This window comes from Scomber scombrus, chromosome 5 (genome assembly GCF_963691925.1).
Source record: "Scomber scombrus chromosome 5, fScoSco1.1, whole genome shotgun sequence".
NCBI lineage: Eukaryota > Metazoa > Chordata > Actinopteri > Scombriformes > Scombridae > Scomber > Scomber scombrus.
The window spans coordinates 20,057,160-20,078,790 of record NC_084974.1 but is presented as its reverse complement, the minus strand read 5'-3'; the positions used below and the strand labels follow the sequence as shown (position 1 = coordinate 20,078,790).

The window sequence follows — 21,631 nt, the reverse complement described above, 5'->3', positions numbered from 1 at the left end:
ACGTTTGGTTAACCCTCATATCAAGAATTACAGCAGGTTGACAATGTTTACAAAAGGTAAATATTTAGCCAAACTCAGGTTACACTGCTCCTGATTTGTAAAAAGAAAACAACAACATTTTTCTTGAAGTTACTAAACTCACCATGACGGCGTACGACAGTGTCCAACCTTCATTTCCAGACGAAATCCTTCACAACGTATTGATGACAAACCAAAAAAAACTATGAAAAGATGATAGAGTGAAATTTCTACGTGTCAACTTTATAGCTAAGCTAGTCTGCAGCATTGCCACCAAAACAAACCTGGCGCGCCACGCTCCAGTGTTACGCTGTGATTGGTGACCCAGCCTCCTCTGTCTTCTTCTGTGGTTTCACTGGAGGACTACAAACTAACGTTAAAGCTATATACCGCCATCTACTGTGTCAAAAAAGTGTAACATCATGAATTTAAACCAAAAAAGCTAACAAATTAACAAACAAAAAAATTACAAAGTAGTTATATTCTGAATATTAAATCTGTTTTGTTTGAAATATTTTACTAAAGCCCTTTTAACCTGTAATTGTTTATCTACCACCCTGCCATTCAGTCTTTCAAGCACAGCCTTTGTTAAGATTTTTGCTTTCAGATTACAGAAAGCGTATGAAACCCATGAACCAAAATAGTCTTACATTCTGTTTTTGCATTATACTTGGATGTAAATATAGTGAAGATAAATGATCCCCCTTAAGGACCCCTACCGGTTCCCAAACATACTTTGAGAAACTATGGAAGCCCATTTCTGCCAATGTGATGAAAAAAAAATTATACAAGTCATTATAATGAGAAACTTTTTCAAAATAATTACATAGTAATTCAAAATAATGACTTAGTATCTCAAAAATAATGACTTATCTTATGATGTATTAGTATTTCATCATTTTGAGATATTAAGTCATTATTTTGAGAAAGTTTCTCATTATTTTGAGTTACAGGATTTATATTTCATCACATCAGCAGAAATGGTTGCACCCTGGGAATACTTTGGTGTGCAGCTTTGAAGCTACAGTATATCTCATACTATCTGAGGATTCCCTTTCAAAAAGAAACTTATGTAATAATAACAAATAAAAAAATCATGATAATTTGTACAAATCATACAATGAAGCCATATTTAACAAATGCAAGTTTTATTTGTATTGTTACATACGTGTACAGAACACCAAAGTACAGAAGTACAGTACATTGCAAAGGCAGCAGTATTTACAAGGCGAGAGGCTACACCAACAGTTCTTCTGGGAAGCTTTACAAATATGTAGCTATCTCTTTCATTCTGGATGCAACTCAAATTGTAAATTCATAAAAATACAATCCTATGAGTCTGAGTAAAGCCCCCACTGGACTATGTACAATAATTCATTTAAAATATTTGTTTGTTCATAAACATTATTACTACAGTTATAATACATATAATTTGCAAGCTTGGCAGATTTAACAGATGAAACAAAATATTTGTTTAGTCTGATAAAAGCATGTTTTTCTCTTGAAAATAATATAAATAATTTGTCTATTTGCTAGAAGCTGCACAGTTAAAAGGTACAGTAAGATGTTTTAAGTAACAGATAACCCACACAGCAGCAATGTATGTAGGTCTGGGAGACATTACAGTAGATTTGCAGCATGTCGAAGTAGTTAAATGTGAACAATATATAAATCAGTATCCATAATTCCATCTACAGTATGATGGTCGTCAGGTTTAAATCACACACTCGAGCACACACACACCACACCCATACCCACACTCAAATGCGCACACACACGCACATACACAAACGCACTCACACAACTTTAAGCAAATAATGAAGCCTCCCTTTTTCTGTACTAACAATGTTTGTTTTCCAATGCTATGATATTCAAATACATTCTTTCAGGAGGATACAGTAAAAGTCTTCCACTTCCGTGAAGGATTGCACATTTTCCCTTGACAATTAAAACAACATAACTGAATCACTTAACTTTGGTATGTCATTTGTTAAATGTGAAAGTTGCTGACCTCAGTAGCAAGTGGTCGCTTTGTGACATCTATTATTAGTGCAATAAAAGCCTATATTTCTTTGCAAGAGCAACTTATTTGATCTCTTTACAAAACAACAGTATTGCTGCACGTCTAAAGATCATATTTGATGACAATCGGATGTACTCTGAGCTAGAAGAGAAAGGGAGGCTTTGTTATTCCCAGGTGAGAGCTCGTAAACCACTGAGATGATAGCAGCAACCTCAGATGGGACCAGAGGCGAGGCATGGGACAAGGTATTATGCAGGGACGGGTGTCACACACTGCTAGTCTGCCATCAAAGAGTTGAGCCTGAAAGCCTGGAGTCTGGTAGGAAAGCTGTGATGGCTCGATAGCCCTGAGCTCGCCGGATCATGTCCCGAATCTCTCCATTAAGTTCCATCAACTTGACAGAGATTTCTGTTAAGTCCTGCTTTGAGCCCACCAGAGCAAACGTTCCTGTCTGACCCAAGGTTTGATGCCTGAAGAAGATGTTCAGTAAGGTCTGGACCTCGTACTCAGAGTGGCTTCCAAAGATGTCATTAGGCCACATTTTTCTGAAATTAAAAATAGGTATTTGTTTGACTGAGAGCAATATTTGACAGCATGCAATCCAAATAAACAATGAAATAAGCCTTTTGCTTTTCTCACCTGCACTCCCGAATATTGCGGATGGCTGACGGAAACTCGTTGTTCTTCAAACCCTCGAGAATGGCCTGCACAGCGGCCTCGGAAGAACTGAAGGTGGGCTCAGAGCAAAAGCTTTCACGGGCAGAAATCTCATCATTCGTCACTGAGGCTGCTGCTACTCTCAGGTTACTCTTCAACTCATTGAGCTCTCTGGACATATTTGTCAGCTACAGGTTGAGAGGGATTCATATTATTAAACAGGGACATGGATTAGACAGTGGGTATGATAGTTCCAAAAAGAGGGAATAAACACAATTGAATGGTGTACTCACCCCGGGAATAGAGCTTATTGCATGGACCTGTTCAATCAGTTTACAGTAGGACTGAAAAAGCAGCAACAGCTGAAAGTGGAGTTTGTAGAGTCTTTGACAGAGCTCCAGTTGCTGAAAAGTAAGAACAAAATACTGAGCAAATTTGTTTTCATTGCTAGCTCTCTCTTACTAGATTTTACTGTACTTTCTTTTATTGTGTACTATTCTTTTTTCTTTTTAAGAGTTCTGCTATTTGGTGGATAATAAACTCACATACAACTACTATACAACAACTTCTAGATAGGTGTCACACCTGCAGGAGCTATTTAAAGACAATTTAAAACAACAAAGAGAAACAAGCCTCATCCAACTTACAGCCAGAGATTCCATTTGCTACAAAGCAAGCATGTTACAGGACAGAAAAGAAGTAAGGAAAACAGAGAATCAAAGGAAGGGCATGCAATTCCTTATTTTTCATTTTAAAATAGGTGAGAGGTATTAACTGAGGGCATTTTTTTTACATGCAAAGAGGAAGAAAAAGTGAGGGTTGATGCATGTGTGTAAATTAGAACTTAAAAAAGGGATAATATTCACCATGAGGTATTAAAAAAGCCAAGAGAAAAAAGCAAGCAAATTCACAATTTTGCCTGTTCATTTGCACAAATGCACTCACTTCAATGGTAATTTCTTGACACATCTTATTATCACATTCCACTTGCTCTTAATTGTCAGGTTTTATCGACAAAAGTTTCCTTCTTCCTGTCCTTTCCTTTCCTACCGTATCAAGTGAGTGTAATTGTTTACTGATAGATTAAATGCAACTTAAGAGAACTTGCTCTCATGCCCAGCAGAGCCAAAAATGATCACAATGCACAATTGAATGAGATAATCAAAGTGACGTGCGGCAACTCAAGTTGTAAGAAAGTTGACATTCACATAGTGTGAGAAAATTAGAGGTAACACTCACAGAGCTACAGTATCACAGAGTAATCGTAATGCAAAAAGTACAGTATGAAAGGTCAGTTTCAATTGAATCTTTAGTACTTTCAATCATTTTTGTAAGATGCAACAAAACATACAGCCTACAGTTTTTGCACGCTGTCTGAATGCATTAGCTATGACCTACAAGATACTATCCAGCATTTTACATTATCCTTTAAGTGATAGCATGTCAGTGTTAATGCTCAAATTCCTAACAAATTAACATTTTACCTTTTCCTCATGCTCTGCTGGTTGACATGTTATCACTGTGCCCCCAGGACTCTTGGGAAAGGTGGTCTTACAGTTGCTCAACCACTGTGGATAATAGAGAAGAGACAACATAATCACTATTACTCACCAACAAACAGGTGCCACTCAGACTTTAAAGCGTAATATTTGATCTCCTTACGGTGAGAACTGCATCCTTTTTGTTGTTGTAAGTATCAAGATACTCTTGAAGTTCCAACACACTGAATTTCATTTTTTCCAGGAGTCCACAAGACATAATCTGTGAAAATAAAGTTTTATTATTACATTTGTTCAACTGCCACTAATATGTTACACTGTAAAAAATAAAATAAAATAAAAAAAGTATTATAAATGGAAAATTGTTGGGTTACTCACTGTGTCTGCATCGATAAATAGTGTTGGACACTCTGAGCATGATGTCAGCATTTGAGAAGACCTCAGAAACTTTGAACCCAATCCTCTTAGTCCGTCACTGAGGTAAGTCACAGCATCACATGTCAGGGAACAAAATTTGGTCTGGATACTCTGCAAAGCAAGAACAGGCTGGCTGTAACACTGTCCTAGTCACTCCTACATCATTCAAAGTATTTACAGTACATTCTATCAATACTTTAGTTTTTTCCTAAAATCCTAAAAGAGTGCCTTCTTTGTAATTAATCATCTTCTAAAATCATTTTCCAAAGGTCAGTCACTCAGATGACTAATCCTGTTACCCTTTCAGTTGAATTATTTGGTTTGAAAAGGCACACAGTTAATGGAATTTATGGGCGGCGTGGCTAGAAGGTAATACCTGAAATAATGAAGAAAACACTTGGAAAGTATAGACTACACAGGCTCCATCTGAGTCAGACACAAGCTGGTTAATGTGACGTCGCCAAGCCTCTTCTGCATCGTCGCATACCACCGGCTGGAAAGCTGCGAGGATGGCTGAGAAGAAGGGTGATGGTGGCGGGGAAGAACGGGACTCTAGCATGTCATCTCTCTCCTCCTCCGCAAGGCTGAGTGAACACAATTAAATTAACTTTATTTACTTTAGCTATCTTTTTTTTTTTAGCAACGTGGCTGTGAGAAAAGTTGTGAGTGTGCACCTGCGTAAGCAGCTGTCAAGGTCCAGTTCTCCTTTGTAATCACTGTGAACAATGTCCAGGGTCAAACTGTCACCACAGTGAAAATCACAGGGAAGTTCATGGATGGAGAGAGAGATGTCATCTTCACGGACATTTAAATCTTCGTCTTCTTGTGATGAGTCATTCTGAAAGAAAGCAAAGGAGACACGCCTTCTCAGCATTTGGAAAAAATAATAAAGTCATTAGTAAATACTGTAGCAGCATGCAGTAATGGTTATTATTAATGGCAATTAGCTCCCTCTGTTATATTTAAATGTTAAACAGATAACTTGGATACACTAACCTTGCCAGGGGACCCTATGGACACTCCTTGTGGTGTTTTCTCTTATTTGGTAAATTCAGTGTGCATAAATTGTGCCAATTAAATAGATTATAAAATAATTTAAATCAGCCAGCATCAAGGCTCTGCACACTCATGTTTTGGGACAGGCAATGTGTAAACCTTTCTTGACTTCCCACATGCCAAGAGTTTTTAGTTGTTGCTTAGAGCCACCCACACAGAAGAAATAGGTATACACATTGCCTTAAACAGACAGACACAGAAAGAAAGAGACTTTTTCACTATTGCTGACTATGACCCCCTAACATCCCAGGACAATCTCTGCCACAATTAAAGTAAGACACAAGCTACTCCAAAGCATTATGATTTGCCTGCTTGCAGTTTTTAGTTCATTCTCCTTTTAGCATGCAGTTACTGAAATATCTAGAAATGACTGGCTCATGCTCTACTTTGAAGAGAGGAAAAGTAGAAAAGTCACAGCGATGCAAAAAAATATTTAAGATAGACTGAACCCAAAGCACATAAAACATCCAACACATTTCACAAAAGAGGTTGCAAGAAAATAGCTCCTATTTGGCAAAATTAGTAAAAAACTCAAGTATAGAATTGCGATAGGAATTAGTAGTTCCCAGAATCTCAGACACTCTGAAGCCCTTATTCACCCGCTGCTTCGAGTCCTCTGGCAGTTGGGCCTCGAAGCTAGGATTTTTGGTGTTCAGCGGAGTTGAATCAGCTGAAGTTGTATTGCAAAAGGAGGAGGGAGAGTCCATACTATTGATCTCTGTTGTTGGAGAGAGGCTGACAATCTGCAAAGAGACAAAGTCAAACGTAAGATCTCTTAATAGTACATGAGTCATTTTTCAAAAAAGAATAAAGCTCTTTACGAACGCTGAAAAAAACAACTCAATACACTGAATTGAAACTGACTGTAACACTGTGAAGTCTCCAACATTCCTGAGGTGCCTGTAAGCACTGACAGTGGTAGAGTGTTAGACAAACCAGGAACATGAGAGGAGTGGTGTGACAGCTGCGTGGACACGTCAGCTTGGCATATGTTACCACACTTTCCACAAAAATGTATGATGGTTGTACTGTATGATGATCATTAGTCATGGAATAACAGAAAGATGACGCAAAAGAAGATGTAAAAGTTTAACTAAGTCTCACTAATGGTCCTTGAACACAGAATCTTTGATTACAGAGCAATATGAGATGTTTTGTGTGCATTGTGCAACAATGACAGCAACCTTTTGGTGGCACAAGAGGAAAGCTTATGGAGTGTCCAAAGTGGAAAGAGTCCCTAACTTTTCTTGATATCTCATAAGGATATTTTTCCTCTTACTATAACAGCTAAGTTTTATCATAAAAGGAAAAGACTGGAAGATTTCACTAGGTTTTTCCTGCATTATAACTTTGATTTACCGGCATATAAACAAAGATAAACTTACAAGCTGTGAGTGGGAGAGTATCTGGCTGGCAGTGAGGGAATCCTCCTCAGACGACTCGTCTGAGTATTCATGGGTGATCTTGCTGAGGCTGGGCATGCTGATGGACAGCTGGCTCTCCTCCAGGGCCTGCAGGTCACTTCGGTCTAGACTGTCCATGGAGCGTCTACGCACACCCCAGTTAAAGTTATCCATGGTCTCTCCCTATAACAGAGACCGGCCTTTAGTTAGCAAAGTACCAAGAAACACAGTATGATCTCTCAAACACAAACACATGCACACACAGATATTGTACACACAAATTCACACAACCATGCAGTGCAGGTTCAAAGAGGGGAAGACTCTCGTGAGTTTTTTTTCTCCTAGCAACAAATGGGAGGAATACTGCAGTTTGATGTAGTGTCATGAACACTTCAGTGATCAAAGAGGCCAAGATGCTGGAGAAGCTGGCAGAAAGGTTTGGGTTTGAGAATACCCTGATATAGTCAGACTTTAAATATTTACAGGTTTTCATCCCTTTAGTCAAACTGTTTAAGATGCAGAGTGACTTTTCATATGGACATGTATCTGGAGATGTCAGCCAACTTCCATATTCCATCAAAGCTCCACATCAACAGATCAAAAAAGGGAGATTTCCTGTGGTGATTAGCTTGATAACTACCACTGATGTGAAGCAACAGCTTGGGTAAAGCATTAAAATATTTTTGCTTCCTCAAGAAGTAAATTGTTCTTTTATCAAAAAACAGTTCAAATGGGGTCAGAACATTTTCTTCACACATGAAACTATCAAACTGTCAAACTGTGGTGCACTTCTGTTGACCACAGCAGTTTTCTGTCAGTCTGAAGTTTTTGCAGCACAAGGAGGAAAGAAATACTATGTTCCAGGATATAAAATTGTGGATTTGTATATTGTGTGTGTGTTATATACACACAGTGGGGTCGAAAAGGCTGAAACCACTTTCCCATTCAAGTGAATGGAAATGTTATGGGCTGTTGTGGATTTTATGCTTGCCTAATAAGGAAGCACTAAAATTAGAAAAAGTGATACCCTTATTCAAATAACTCAATATAAATTACACTTAATTCAATCAGTTAAATAAACAACAGTATTACTGCTTTTACAATGTGCACAATAATGTGTATATCATCAGAATCAATGAAGGGATGTCTCGTGTTTACATGCATATCACTTGGAATGATTATGTGAAGTCAAAAACATATTATACATACTGTGTTCCCATTACTGCAAACTGAGTGAATATCTCTCTAACTCTACGTGAACACTGCAGAATCTCAACTGTATATTGCGTAGCATACACATGAATGTGCTACCCCTTGCCATCAGGATAGAAGTTCATAAAATAATCTACAGTAAACAAGCAAACACTCGTTTAAAGAACACAGCAAGAAGAATTGTAGCGTGACTAAACTTACCTGTAGCTCCTAGATAGCACACACAGAAAAAACAGAAAAAGAAACCCCATTACACAGAGCAGGTAAAACCAAAACCATTTAAGATTGCTTATTGGCGAAATATACATCTGCGTACTAATGTCTGTCTTGCTTTACCAGTATTTTAAAACGGTGAACTCACCTCTCCATCTTCAAGCTCCACATCCAGGAAGTCAAAGTCCCTGAAGACTCTGAACTGCTGCTCTGACGTGGTGTCGTCCATGTTGTCGGGGTCTCGGGTCCCATCATCAGAGGACACCTGGCTAGGCTGGTGCTCCATGAGGTCTAGCTCCCCACAACTGGAGAAAATCACCTACACAAAACACACATACACACACATACACAAAACAAACAGACAATAATCAAATGGGCTTGCTGGTTGTTCTTGAATGTATGATACTGAAGGGTGGAAATTCAGAGCACTGCTAAAATATGGTGTATCTTACCGAAGGATTTTTTGTTAACCCCACTTCTTGTCCACACAAAGATAACACATTTACCAATTTCTCTCGTGTTCTTTTCTGCAGAGGGAAAGAGAAAATGGAAATATTTTTAAATAATTTGGATGGCTTGTATTGAATTATTGAAATGATGACAGAATGCAGTCTCACTTGAACTTTTAAAGTGTCAAATGCAAATGTGTTTGTCTCCTTATTACACACACAAAAAATATTGAATACACAGACTTAATCAAATTGTGAATGCATATTTTCACTCCTCACATTATGAACATCATTCTGAAGAGGAAATTTAAGAAGCGCTTACCTGTGAGGATTGTGGCCTCTTCCAGCTGACTGGCACTAGGACGTTGTTGGAGGTGGATCCGGAGGAGGTAGAGGAGGTACTGCGAGTCACTGTTGTGGTTCTGCTTTTCCCATCTTGGCCTGGAGAGCCCTGCAGGTCATCGTAACGCCGACCAATCACCGGTGTCTAACAGCATGGATACAAACAAATTGATGTGCAGGCAGGAAGCCTTGATGAATAAGGGAAAGTTTGAGGAAGAAAAAGTCCCTTTCTCCTCAGCCGATCCATAACTCAGGCTTCATGGCAATTCCTTCTCCTTCTGAACTTTGACAGTTGCAGGATGATGGTATGTTGCAATCTGGCATTAATTTGCTATCAAAGTTCACAGTTTTTATTCCATTTCTCATTCTGAATGCTTGAGAGATTCGAAGAAAATTAATCCTACATCTCTTCTGCTTGCTTCCCTCAGTCTTAAAATATCTTGGTATTTTAAGAAATATCAGTAGTTTCTGTCAGTAGTCTTGAGTGTGTCTCAATTTTATGTACACACGCTGGTGGCTATTCACATACAAAAGACGGCAGCTAAGAGCTGACATCATTTCCTGCTATTCATGAACTACACAAATAGCTCCCTGTTCAGTTCCCACACATACACCCCTATGTATCTTTGACATCACTTTCATGCGCTGCACTGCTTGGCTAATTGTGTTTACCTTTCAAGCTTTCAAGCTAATCTCAAGGGGTTTGGTCAAAAAGAAATATCAACATTAAGGAAAGGGAAGAAATGTTTCCTTTCCAAAAAGATTCCACATAACCTCAACAAGCACCACACCCTGGAAAATACAGGAAAAAATTACGCATTACGCTTTCCACAAAGCTAAAACAAAGAATTTTCTCACAAGATTCTTAAAAAAAAGTTACTTTTGCACAAGTAATGTCATAGTAAAAAAGGAAAGTCAAAGAAATAGTCTCTAACCTCAGATATGTCAAAATGGAAATCCAGTGTTTTCCCAGGCAAGGCCTTAGAGGACCGGTCCCAGACACGGCTGATGTCCTCATAGGAGAGGTCACTTTGTGGGGAGGAAGGCTGCACCAAGCTGGCCGATCGAGAAACCACCAGTTTCAGAATATTTAGTGCTTCCCTCCAATGGACAGTCTATAGTCAGCACAGACATACACACAACAATTCACCCATACACACAGACAAAAACCAACACAACCACATGTTTAGAGAGAGGCAACCACAAAAGTCTTTTTGTGTGTTTTAATGTAGTTCTATTTTTGGAGACAGAGGTGTTCTGGCAGATGCCCTACAGTGGGAAGCGAAAGGAAAATGGATTCAGAAGGAGAATAAGCAGAGTCCTAGCTTGCAGCAGACTGTTTATAGTTTGGGTGTGTCTACAAATTTACTGCTCTGAACACAAGACAGCTTTTTTTCCTCTGTGAACATTTTCAAAGGGAACAGGGAACACAAGACTCTTACTCAGACCCTTGTGCCTAAAAATTTCCACTGATCACATCATATCTACGTGATGCAAATGCTTTCACTTTCCAGGCACATGTACTGTATCTCAGGCCACAGTAAGAAAACAGACTGCTTTTAACTATGAATCAGTGTTGGGACAGGCACACAGTCACTGCATGACCAAATGAATGATCTAAAGAAGAACACTACTTTAACTCACCTGGACAAATTTCTCAATTGTCTTGAGGACCTCCATGTTGAAGGGTTTGGCTTGAATTCCACTCAGGTCCATGTGACTCATGAGGCTGTAGATGATTTGTAAAAGGGTCTGCTGCATAGTGGGGAGGCCTTTCTCCAACAGCTGTCACAAAATAATTACATTTATTTAGCACCATTTGAGAAACTAATATTAATAAATACTGGACTGAACAGTGACTGTGATAAGCTAACATATGAACAGCTGATAGCATAGCTGTACAAACCTCTGCCATGTAAGTGACCAGGCTGAGAGTGATATCTGAGAAGGCTTCGTGAAGATATCGACACACTACATTGACCCAAGAGAAGCAGTCTCGTGTGTAAGAGTGTGTCTTATACAGAGTCATGACATGAGCAAGGTTGGAGAGCTTGGCGTTCTTCTCCTCAAGGCAAACCTACACATAAGAAGTATATCAGATTAAAACATAATGTTATCAGCTAAAAAATGAGTATAGACATATGTTAATAGAGCCAAACCTGGGCTATCTTCTCAGCAACATCTTGACAGAAATGCGTGGGACCATCAAAGTTCTGCACGAGATGTGGGAGCAGGCAGAGAACATTCAAAGGAAATCCTAATACATGAAACAAGACATGTTAATTCATTATTTCATACGAAAATATTCACTTTGAAAAATCACTGTGAGATGCTCTCTGTCATGTACATCATGTTATGTGTATCCGGGAATAAAGCTATTTTATGAGCCAGGATGATGGTGGTTTAACAATATTGGCACTATATACTGTATTCATTAACAGCAACATCAAATCTAAAAAAAAATCAGCAGTATTATTATATGTTTTAGACCCGTCTACCCATCAAGCCCTACTGTACAGTGTACCGATAGCTTGTGAAGTGTCAACGACAGGCACTCGTGACACAGGCGTGAGTTGCCAGAAGAGCTGAAGTGTGAGGTCAGTGGTGGACAGGGAGGTGAAGCCCTTCAGTAACAGCTGCTGGAGCCCAGTGAAGCTGCTCCATTTCAGCTGGCTCTGCAGTTTCTCAAGCTTCTCCCTGTTCTCCTGTTTGTCCAACGACAAGTGGCTCAGCAGCTTATTCAAGAGTCTCAAAGACATCTGATACTCAAATTCAAAGTCTGACTCCATCAGTGACACCGCCACCCAGAAGATGGTGGCCAGCAGGTTACTGGGATGGTTGATGTTGGTTGGGTCAGTGATGTTGTCTTTAGATGAGGAAGTGCTGCGGGTTTTGGCTAACAAAGCCTGCTGCTCACAGGCTTGAATACGGTCCAGTGTTGCGCTGCGTGGTGGATCAGACCACCTATCCGCCTCACCAAACTTCTTGGGGACAGAGGAGCTTCTCTGATGTCGGCTCCTCTCTTCCCTTCTGAGGTTGAGCTGCCCTGTGCTTTTCCTGTTGGACATCAGCTTTAAACTGGTGAGGAAATCTGGAGATGATGCTCTGGGATTAAACAAACAATACATTAAAGTTACGAGAAGTTTCAACAAAAACTCATTTCCGTAAAACAAAAAATATGTAGATGAGACACAAACCTTGTCAAGATAGCCATGAGGTCATTGTTCTTGAGACATTCAGCCAAGTTATCCACCACAGATTCTAGAGTAAGTAAGACTTCCATTACATAGCCCTGCGAGAGAGAAACAAGAGACAGCTGAACTTTTATGTAGCCCTATTTCATTGAAAATGTTGGGCCGCTAAGACATTTTTTTAATTAAAACTTGGATGAATTTAAAAAGATGTTATGTATTGTTTGTATGTTACTTTTAAAAAGTAGCAGATGGATTTTGATGGACAGATTAGATGATGATCTAGGATTTATGCCATTAGATGATTATTGGATATAATGCAGCGCTCATGAGCTGATAAGAGGGTCAAACATCTGGGGCATCCAAGTCATTTACTAAACAGCACTGCATCCATGTGCTATTTGCTTAAAAAAAAACAGAAGATAAATTATAAACTAATACTGAAGCTGAGGCTGCAGGTTTTCAGCTTATACAATTCCTCAGTTTCTGTTTACTGATCCGAGGCCTATTATAAATTGTTTAGCTGATGGGTGGAGACAGCAATAAAGAAGAAAAAGACTAAAGTCCTACATGGATTATCCATAAGCACTAGAGTTTAGTACAGCATAGTGGTCTCATACTCACATCCACATACCTACACACATCATATACACACAGACACGCACACACACAGCACTAACCTGCACTTCTTCTCCATGTTCTCCGACTACTTCCACCAGCCTAGAGAGCAGGTCGGACACACCGCGGGCAGAGATGGGCTGACGGAGGGCTCGAAACACCTGGAAGGAGCGGCCAGCATAGTGACGCGATGAACTACACAAGGCTGTCTGCAGCGCCACGTCACTGAGTTGCTGCTCCAGGTGGAAATCTAACACGGACAGAGAGGGGAATGTCAATGAAAACTGAACTGTTGAAAAGCAAAGATAGTGTTTTGTGGTGAAAATTCCTACTATGAGGGGTGAACATATATTCCAAGGTTTACCTGATTTGGATTCTTTGAACACAGATACCACATGTCGCAGGAAGTTCGTCAGCTGCCCAGTGCTTTTTGAAATTTGATTCTTTGCTGAAATGTCTTCATGGCACCAGAGTGGTCCATACGCTCTATAGAACAACAGTATCTCAGTCACTAACAACACATAATACGTTTTCTTTTTGGATGTCTGTTAGAAGCGGGAACCCAGGCCTGAATTCTGGAGTTACCATGGTTCAGTTTAACCTATTTAGTATGAGTACCTATACTGGCAAAAAATGTAATGAAATAAAATCTAAACAATTCCCATGTTAATCATGCACTATGCATACAACACCACTAGGTGGTAACCTAAATCAAGAAGTATGAGAAAGCACATAAGTGAGTCATAATGATATTTCTGAATGAATCTGTAAAATGTTTTTGGTGGATAATGTATTTATTTATCTAAAAGTTGATTCTTATAGCTTAACAACAGTACTGCACTTGCCAGTAATGATTCTCAATACTATTGTAACAACATATCAACATGAGTACCTTGTGGTTAAAAACTCTATGAGCTTGTTAGTCTTCTCGTCCATTTTATTGGAGGCAAGTTCCTCCATCTCCTGTGAGATCTCGGGCAGGTTGTTGCTGCTGCCCCCCAGGCTCAGACTGGACGATGTAGAAGAAGAACTCAGACCAGAGTCTGGCACAGGAGACGCCTGGCACTCCCGTAGGAAGTCAAAACCTCCTGAACACAACAGAGGAACAGGTGTGTGATCAGAAACAGGTTGCAGTGGTTCATTTGGATGTTTGAATTAATTTCCCTAACTGCAACATCCATGTGGAGATGGCAGGAGTTGATCACTGAGATCATGTAGCGAGCAGCATGGCCTTTGTTTTAACATGTCTGGAATTTGAATCTAATTAGACTTATCTACTAATTTATTTAATGTGGTGGAGCTGTCAAGTTTAACTAATAATCGGCTGCAAATTGAATCTCCCTGTTGTTGATGTACAAACAGACTATTTCTACAAGATATTATACATTTACATACAGCAAACATGGGAGTGAAGTTACAGTGACTGAGAGGAAAATGGGATGTTATCTTTGGATCGTAATGGCAATGTTATCATGATGTTTTATTCATAATAAATCCCTATTTTTAGTATGCAATTTGCACTTAATTGGTCAAATGCACAATGAATATTCTGGGCATTTCAAAATGTCTAGACATTTGCAAAACAAATTTATGGCAGGGGAGGGGAGTCAAACCAGCCTATCCAAGCCCTAGCAGATGGGGCCCCAATTGGGGCAAGAGGATAAAAATAGCAGCGTGGAATGCTTTAATCAAGACCTTTGATGTCCTCTGTGCTCAATATTGCTTGTGGCTCAGTGTCCAAATATTTTCTCCCCAGATAAGAAACTTATCTATCCTCCGATGGGAATGTAAGTCATTCCCTCCTGATGTTCAAGTTCATATTAGCCAGAGAGAAGAGCAATATGTCAAATGCTCTGTCAACTAGACCCTGGTCTAGGTTAATCTTTTTATAAAGTTATATGTCATATGTACTATATATGATATTTTTCAAGTTGAACGTATGCATACAAATGAGTATTAATAAATGCCTATAAATGTACCTGTAGGTGAATACTCTGACTGAAGGTTTGGTTTGCATGTGAGGGTCTTGGTGCCATTCATTTCTCGTGTCTGCAGTAGGACTGAGGCGATGGCCTGGAAGTTGTTGTTACAGGATAGTGTGATGAGCAGGTGGAGGAGGAGACGTTTGCTGTGCTCAAACACTTCAGGACGGTAGTGATCCATGCCTGAAGAGAGAAACACAATCAGCAACTTGTTCTTTGATGAGTAGGCGTCATTTGTTACAGCAAGAAGTTCCCTTTCCAGTTTCACAACCTTTAGCTCAGAGTCCGCCCAAAACTCTTTGCACTTACAAATACAACAGTGATCTTTTTGGACAATTATTTATTTTCATCATCTGCACTCATCTATTGTCCCTATATTACAAAAGAATATGTGTATGTTATTAATCTTACTTATATGGGTTTCACTTAGATTAATGATTATAGCATGAACTTACCCAAAAACAGGGCGTGTAGCAGTAAAGGGAGGTGCATGGCCCAATCCTCTCTCACACTGTGGTCCACTACCATCTCTGTCATAAAGATGACTGCTATATTACACCTGTAACATAAAACATGGTACACACTGTAAAACCTCTATATTATATGAAGCACACATTGCGCATTTCAGATATTACAGTAAATCAAAACAGGTCTAAGCCACAAAAGGATGACCTTTGTTAGGCACTACATCACCACAGAAAATTGTTATGTGCTCTCTTAACCTACAGATATTTTTAAGCAATCAAATAGAAATTAGTGTATTAATATTAACCTTGGCAGGTGATTATAGGACACACAATCAGTTTGATCAAAGTATATGACCCCTAGAAATTCATGCAAAATAAACTTTAGCAGCAACTTTAGGCAGTTTTGTCTCATTTTGAAATCGACTCAAGTAGTCAGAAAGTACAATTTGAATTTCTATTTTAATGTGATAGTCTAACCTGTGTAGTGGTCCTCTGGGAATGATGGTCTCAGGCAAAAAGTCCACCAGTGGAGCCCAACATCCTCCATTTACAGGCATGGGCAGAGGATGAGGCTGGTTGGTTTCAACCACGACCATAAGCCAATCAGCATAGGGAGGAAGAGGTTCATCTAATAATGAACAGAAAATTGGACTGCTGTAAGTAAGTAGTTTCACCACATACACAAAAATTACAATAAAACTAGAAATGCTGCCTTGTGGTTGTATACGTCCAGCCAGTCAAGTTGCAGTTTACATCCACGTCTGTCCAGACTCAAAAAAATATTTGTCATGAAGACTTTGAAGAAATTTAATAAAAGGTCTTGAGTGTGTTTTTTTGGTGAAATGGAAGTTATCACTATACTGACGTATGATTCCAGTTATTAATTTCCTGTGAGAAACATGCTGTCCTCACTAAGACTATTTTTACAGAGAAGTACAGAGGACTGAGAGAGAGCTTCATCACATGGTGTAACGATAACCACCTGAAGCTCAATATCAGCAAAACCAATGAGCTTGTGGTGGACTACCAGAGGAACAGGAGGCCCCCTGTCCTTGTTGTCACCCAGGAAGGACTAAAACAAGTGCCAGTATTTCCCCTACAATTGTACAGGCCTGGCAGGCTGCAAGACCAACAAGAACCCTCGCCAGGCCAAATTCTTTTTTTGTTATTGCTAAAAATAACATGAAATATCCACTTATTCAGAAATCAATAGTGTTTGGTGGCCTCCCTGTGTAGTGCTGTTCCAAAACGTGATCAACCCCTGTGTCATTCCCTGGGAAACTCTTGGCAGCGTAGCCTCATTAAGGAATAAGTTAATACATGTTGCAGCTTCTCCAGACAAAGAAAAGTCATGTCTGTTGTTTCCTCAACTGCAGAAGGGGGTTAGCTCCAAAGTTAGTAACACTGGGTTGGCCTAACCTGACAATGCAGAACAGAGAAACAGAGATGGAAAAATGTGTGGCTGCTGAGTCTCTCCAGAGTTTGTGGTTCCTGAGATATCTCATTGTTGAGAAAAGTGACAGATGTAAGGTTACAGTGACCTGTAACCACCAAAACGTTATCAGTTCATCCTTGAGTCTAAGTAGATGTTTGTGCCAAATTTGAAAAAAATTCCCATGAAGTGATCCTGAGATACCGTGTTCATGTGAATGGGACGGGTATATACTGTAGCTGTATGGATTGACAGACGGACAACCTGAAAAAAAAATGCCTCTGGCCATGGCTCTCGCAATCGTGGAGGCATAAATATTGAGTTGCCTCGATTCTTCATAAATGAACATGGATTGCATAGGAATGTAGAACATGTCACTGATGCAAACAGGAGGTGCATTCAAATGCTTTTAAAAGAACTTCAATTTTGAGGATTAGCTCTTTAAGGCTATTTAGTGATGCTCTTCGTTGTGTCATTACTCATACTCACAACAAAGCTGTTTTTGGACCGCTGGCAGCAGTGCAGAGGCCCTGAGCTCCACTACTTTTATTTCAGTGCCAGTTCTCACCGAAGCCTTTTAAGAGCCCCAGGACACTCTGCACTGTTCATGCATTATCAATGACACCAAGCCGGTCACCACCTTGCCCTGCAACCCAGTCTGTGTATTCAACACTCACAAGACCATGACAAGCACATTTTTTAAAAGCTTGTGTGGTACCAAAATATACTCACTCTTATCTTCATCGTAAGATCCACCTGAGCTGTTGCTGTAGCGTGATTCCAGGCGGTTGTGTGTTCGCATTATGTGGTTAAGCCTGGCAAGAAAAAAAAAATCATCATGATGGCTCTTGCTAATACTTTAATTAAACTGACAAGCATTAAGATATCATTGTTGACTGTACCTCTCCTCGTTCTCCTTTGCTGTCTTGGTATCATCTGAGTCAGGAAAGCTCTCCTGGCCTGCTACAACAGTATTGCTGCTCGATGTGGTGCCTATAAGTGAGTGACAAAAGGACAGAACATTTAATTTGTACAGTATGTTCAAGAAAAGTCAACTGGGCAAGATTTTTTAACAATGACACTGCTTCACATTCATGACTGGGATCTGTGCTTTTTAGGTTTCTATGGTTGGCAATTAAGTGGTTCAATGGAGCAGATGGGATTTCCTGGTTGGTTGAGTTTCCCTTTAAAAAATGGGATGTAGCTTAGTTAAAGGACGTACCTGAGGCTGCTGTGGAGGCCTTGCTTGTGGCAGTGAAGCGATAGAAAGGAGGACTATCACAGTGCTGCACCACAGGGTTGACAGGATCTGTTTGTTGTAACTCAAATATCAACTCCTCCATGGTTTGCATAGTGTTGTTTCGACACAGATAGATCACCACCTTCTTTATCTGAACAAACATATTACAGAATACCATTGATAAAACTGTCAAGAGTAAAAGAAAAAATAGCTACATAACATTTTCCAGAAGGCTGAATGATACATAATGAATGATATATAATGATCTTACATATGGCAGGAGGGAGGTGTCACTGCTGACACCACACAGGCTGATGAGAAATTGCAGGGCAGTTCTCAGATTGTTGCTCCACTTCTCGTTGCTGACTAAAGCATTCCAGGCGTTTTCCATCTCTAGTCCAGGTAAGTCATCTCCATACTGTGTACATAATTAGCATTATATTAGCTTGCTTTGACCTTAGATTACCTGTATCCAGATTCATTGTGATTGCCCAGCATGACTTTACCTTGGCGGTCATGAACATGAGATTATTGAGAACCATAGATGTGGCTTGTAGGGAGCCCCAGCCAGTGCCCTTCAGTTGGTGGGATGAAGCTGTGCTGGTCGCCCGACTAGAAGCGGCATAATCTGAAGTGCACGGTGTGAAGACCGGGAGCAGCAAGCCGCTATCCACCAGCTCGATGTTACCAAGCCAGGGCAGGAGGTAGGTCAGCATGATTTGCCTCCCATTGGGATGGGTGGTGGGGAACCTCTGGCTAACCTCTGGAACAAGCAGAATGAAGGCAATACTAACATCAGAATAACATCAGTGTGGACTGCAGTGTTTATATCAAGCACAGGAATCAAACACATAATGTATACTCAGTTTCACCATAATTGCCTGTTTAATCCTGATCCACATATGAATTCAACTTAAACTTAGCGAAGTTAAGCTCTCAGTGTTTCTGTGGTCAGTGGGAGTCTCCATAGGAACAGCAAGTGTTCGGGTAGTGGGAGAGAAAGGCTTCTTGGGAAGATGAGTAAGCAGCATTTAGCGGGAAACCAAGAGAAGATGAGAAGCCTGTGAGAGTATTCCAGCTGGCAGAAATACCACAGCTAACCCCACTGTAGCCACACACACACACACACACACACACACACACACACACACACACACACACACACACACACACACACACACACACACACACACACACACACACACAAATACTATATGAAGAGCTACCTGAGAAGAGAGGAAATGTGAGTTCAGGGTACATCCTGGCCAGCTGGCTGGAGAGCTGGGGCAGGGAGACACTGTATAGAGGTGGCAGTGGACCATGGGTTCCATAAAGGATATTGTTTGGCTTCTGCTCTGCAATCCTCTTGGAGTATACGAACAACTTAGCTTCAAGAATCTGCTCAAAAAAACGGGAAGTGTGTCAAGTAGACTGCATTTATCCACAGAACATTACATATGGCACAACAAACATCATTGCTTGCATTTCTCACCTGCATTAGCTGCATTGAAATCTCATAGATTTCTCTGTTGGTGTCTGATGCCTTGAAGAGCACCAGATTTAGTAATGTCACTATATCACTTGGGTAGTTTCTACAAATAAGAAAGGAAAAAAACATTACAATGACATTATGTTTGAGTATTTAAAGGTCTGAGCTTGGGTTAATGTTTTTGAGATAAAGCAAGAGAGGAAGGCCAATCTCAGATGAATAGTGAGCCCTTTAAGAGGATTAGCTGAGGTGACGCTTTGAAGCTTAAGCTAATTTGCCAGTGGTTTCCCTTTGTACAAGAAATCTGGATGATCTAGAGGATACAGTATCTAACTTAATTAGGCGAAACATTCATTAATTGAATCTCAAAAGAATTGGCATGCCAGTAAAGAAAAGAAAGCATTCTACAAACTCAACAAGAACAAATAAAGATCAGATCCCCACTGCCCCTGATAAAAAACTATGTGCAGCAGAAGCTGACCTTAACTACTGACACAGACAACAGAGAGATTGTGAGACTTACCTGCTGCCACAGACTGTAGCAATGGCTTTGAAGCAGCCTGAGGCAAGCTGGTAGGAGCCTGTGTAGCAGCGATCCACAGCCCAGTTGAAAAGGTTGACCTGGTCGGCATTGAGCTCCAGGAGCAGGATGACTACTTCACAGCCAAGCTGGTGGACCTGAGCCAAGAGTAGATATCAATAGAGACGCTTCTGTATTTCACTTCTTTTTTTAAGGATCTGTTGTATGTATTCTCTATTTTACAATAGCCACTTTACAGGACGGTGTCTGCTTTGAAAGATTCAGGGATTGAGAGTAAAATGATTCCAGTAGCTATACTTCTGTCACACCAAAAAAGATGATCGATAACATTTTCTTGGCTAACTGTACACTTAATGCTACTCCTCTATCCAACAGAGAAGCTCAGTCAATTTTGTAGAGAAGGAATGTGTAGAATAAACATGCACATGCTTTATCTTGTATCACAGAAAACTGAAATGAAAACAATATCAGACAAATTTATTTTCAAACAAAACCCTCCTTCACTAATTGCCAGCACTCCCACAAGATAATAGTGAACAGTTGGCAAGGACTAGTGTTGGGCTTTTACAAAGCAGGCTTCAGCAAGCTATCAGGGCAGCTTTCTGGGTCAGCTTTTTGTTTAAATGCACCACAGTGGTAAAGTACTGGCCACATACCCGCTGATCCTGGCAGGCTAGTATATTATCTAGCCACTTATAGAGGTACCCATCTGGAGAAAGGCCAACGTTATCAAACACAGGCCCGCAGCACAGCACAGCAGACATGGCCTGGAAGAACACACAGTCAAATATGTTGACATGTTTTAACACTCAAGACAAATGTATTCATCCTACACTTTTCCAGCCCCAGGAAGAATTGTTAGATCACAGCAGAAAAAGCACCATATCTAATCCCAATGTGGTTATTCAACACAACTTTAAACAAGCAGGAGTGGATGATGTCAACATTTTAAATCATACTGATCTTGAATGTTTGACTTAGCTGCTGTGGTGCTCAGTGCTGTAATAGGCAATACTTTATATAGCTCAGTCGAGTAGTTGGAAGTACGTGTTGAATTTCCAGAATCCATGTTACGTAAGATTTAACCGCAGCACCCATGTTTACCAACCGACTCTAAGATAGTGGTGTGATGAGTGAGGTAAAAATTGAAAGTGCTTGAATCCAAAATGTTCTAGATGTAGCGCACGCTCACACAATGCAATTGAGAAGAGACTGTACACGTCTTACAGGTAAAGAAAAGTCTACAACACCAGGATTACACTGCAAGAAATCGTCTCAAAGTTAGAAGGAATAAGACATGTTCTAAACATTTAATCAAGCATTGTTTTAAATATAGAAGTATATTGTAGTGAATGTAAAAGTTAATACAATCTTGCATGTGT

General features: G+C 40.0%; 1 protein-coding gene across 2 annotated transcripts in view; it reads right to left on the bottom strand.

Annotated features, from left to right (window-relative positions):
• Positions 1–1,149: 1,149 nt before the first annotated feature.
• Positions 1,150–21,631, bottom strand: part of LOC133980880 (protein furry homolog) — a 47,641-nt gene continuing 27,159 nt past the window's right edge. For both annotated transcript variants that reach the window (XM_062419724.1, XM_062419723.1), the window contains exons 28-61: positions 20,906–21,016; positions 20,232–20,386; positions 19,712–19,811; positions 19,446–19,617; positions 18,726–18,982; positions 18,491–18,637; positions 18,202–18,370; positions 17,882–17,972; positions 17,712–17,794; positions 16,025–16,175; positions 15,536–15,639; positions 15,078–15,263; positions 13,991–14,186; positions 13,463–13,584; positions 13,161–13,348; positions 12,487–12,581; positions 11,814–12,394; positions 11,449–11,546; positions 11,196–11,366; positions 10,934–11,074; positions 10,225–10,404; positions 9,270–9,434; positions 8,951–9,025; positions 8,647–8,817; positions 7,056–7,256; positions 6,270–6,413; positions 5,289–5,452; positions 4,991–5,198; positions 4,576–4,725; positions 4,361–4,459; positions 4,183–4,266; positions 2,992–3,102; positions 2,681–2,886; positions 1,150–2,586 (exon numbers count right to left, since the gene is read on the bottom strand). In XM_062419724.1, the coding sequence (XP_062275708.1) occupies positions 2,328–2,586; positions 2,681–2,886; positions 2,992–3,102; positions 4,183–4,266; positions 4,361–4,459; positions 4,576–4,725; positions 4,991–5,198; positions 5,289–5,452; positions 6,270–6,413; positions 7,056–7,256; positions 8,647–8,817; positions 8,951–9,025; positions 9,270–9,434; positions 10,225–10,404; positions 10,934–11,074; positions 11,196–11,366; positions 11,449–11,546; positions 11,814–12,394; positions 12,487–12,581; positions 13,161–13,348; positions 13,463–13,584; positions 13,991–14,186; positions 15,078–15,263; positions 15,536–15,639; positions 16,025–16,175; positions 17,712–17,794; positions 17,882–17,972; positions 18,202–18,370; positions 18,491–18,637; positions 18,726–18,982; positions 19,446–19,617; positions 19,712–19,811; positions 20,232–20,386; positions 20,906–21,016 (5,535 nt within the window). In that variant the 3' untranslated portion in view covers positions 1,150–2,327. The remainder of the gene's footprint in view (positions 2,587–2,680; positions 2,887–2,991; positions 3,103–4,182; positions 4,267–4,360; positions 4,460–4,575; positions 4,726–4,990; positions 5,199–5,288; positions 5,453–6,269; positions 6,414–7,055; positions 7,257–8,646; positions 8,818–8,950; positions 9,026–9,269; positions 9,435–10,224; positions 10,405–10,933; positions 11,075–11,195; positions 11,367–11,448; positions 11,547–11,813; positions 12,395–12,486; positions 12,582–13,160; positions 13,349–13,462; positions 13,585–13,990; positions 14,187–15,077; positions 15,264–15,535; positions 15,640–16,024; positions 16,176–17,711; positions 17,795–17,881; positions 17,973–18,201; positions 18,371–18,490; positions 18,638–18,725; positions 18,983–19,445; positions 19,618–19,711; positions 19,812–20,231; positions 20,387–20,905; positions 21,017–21,631) is intronic.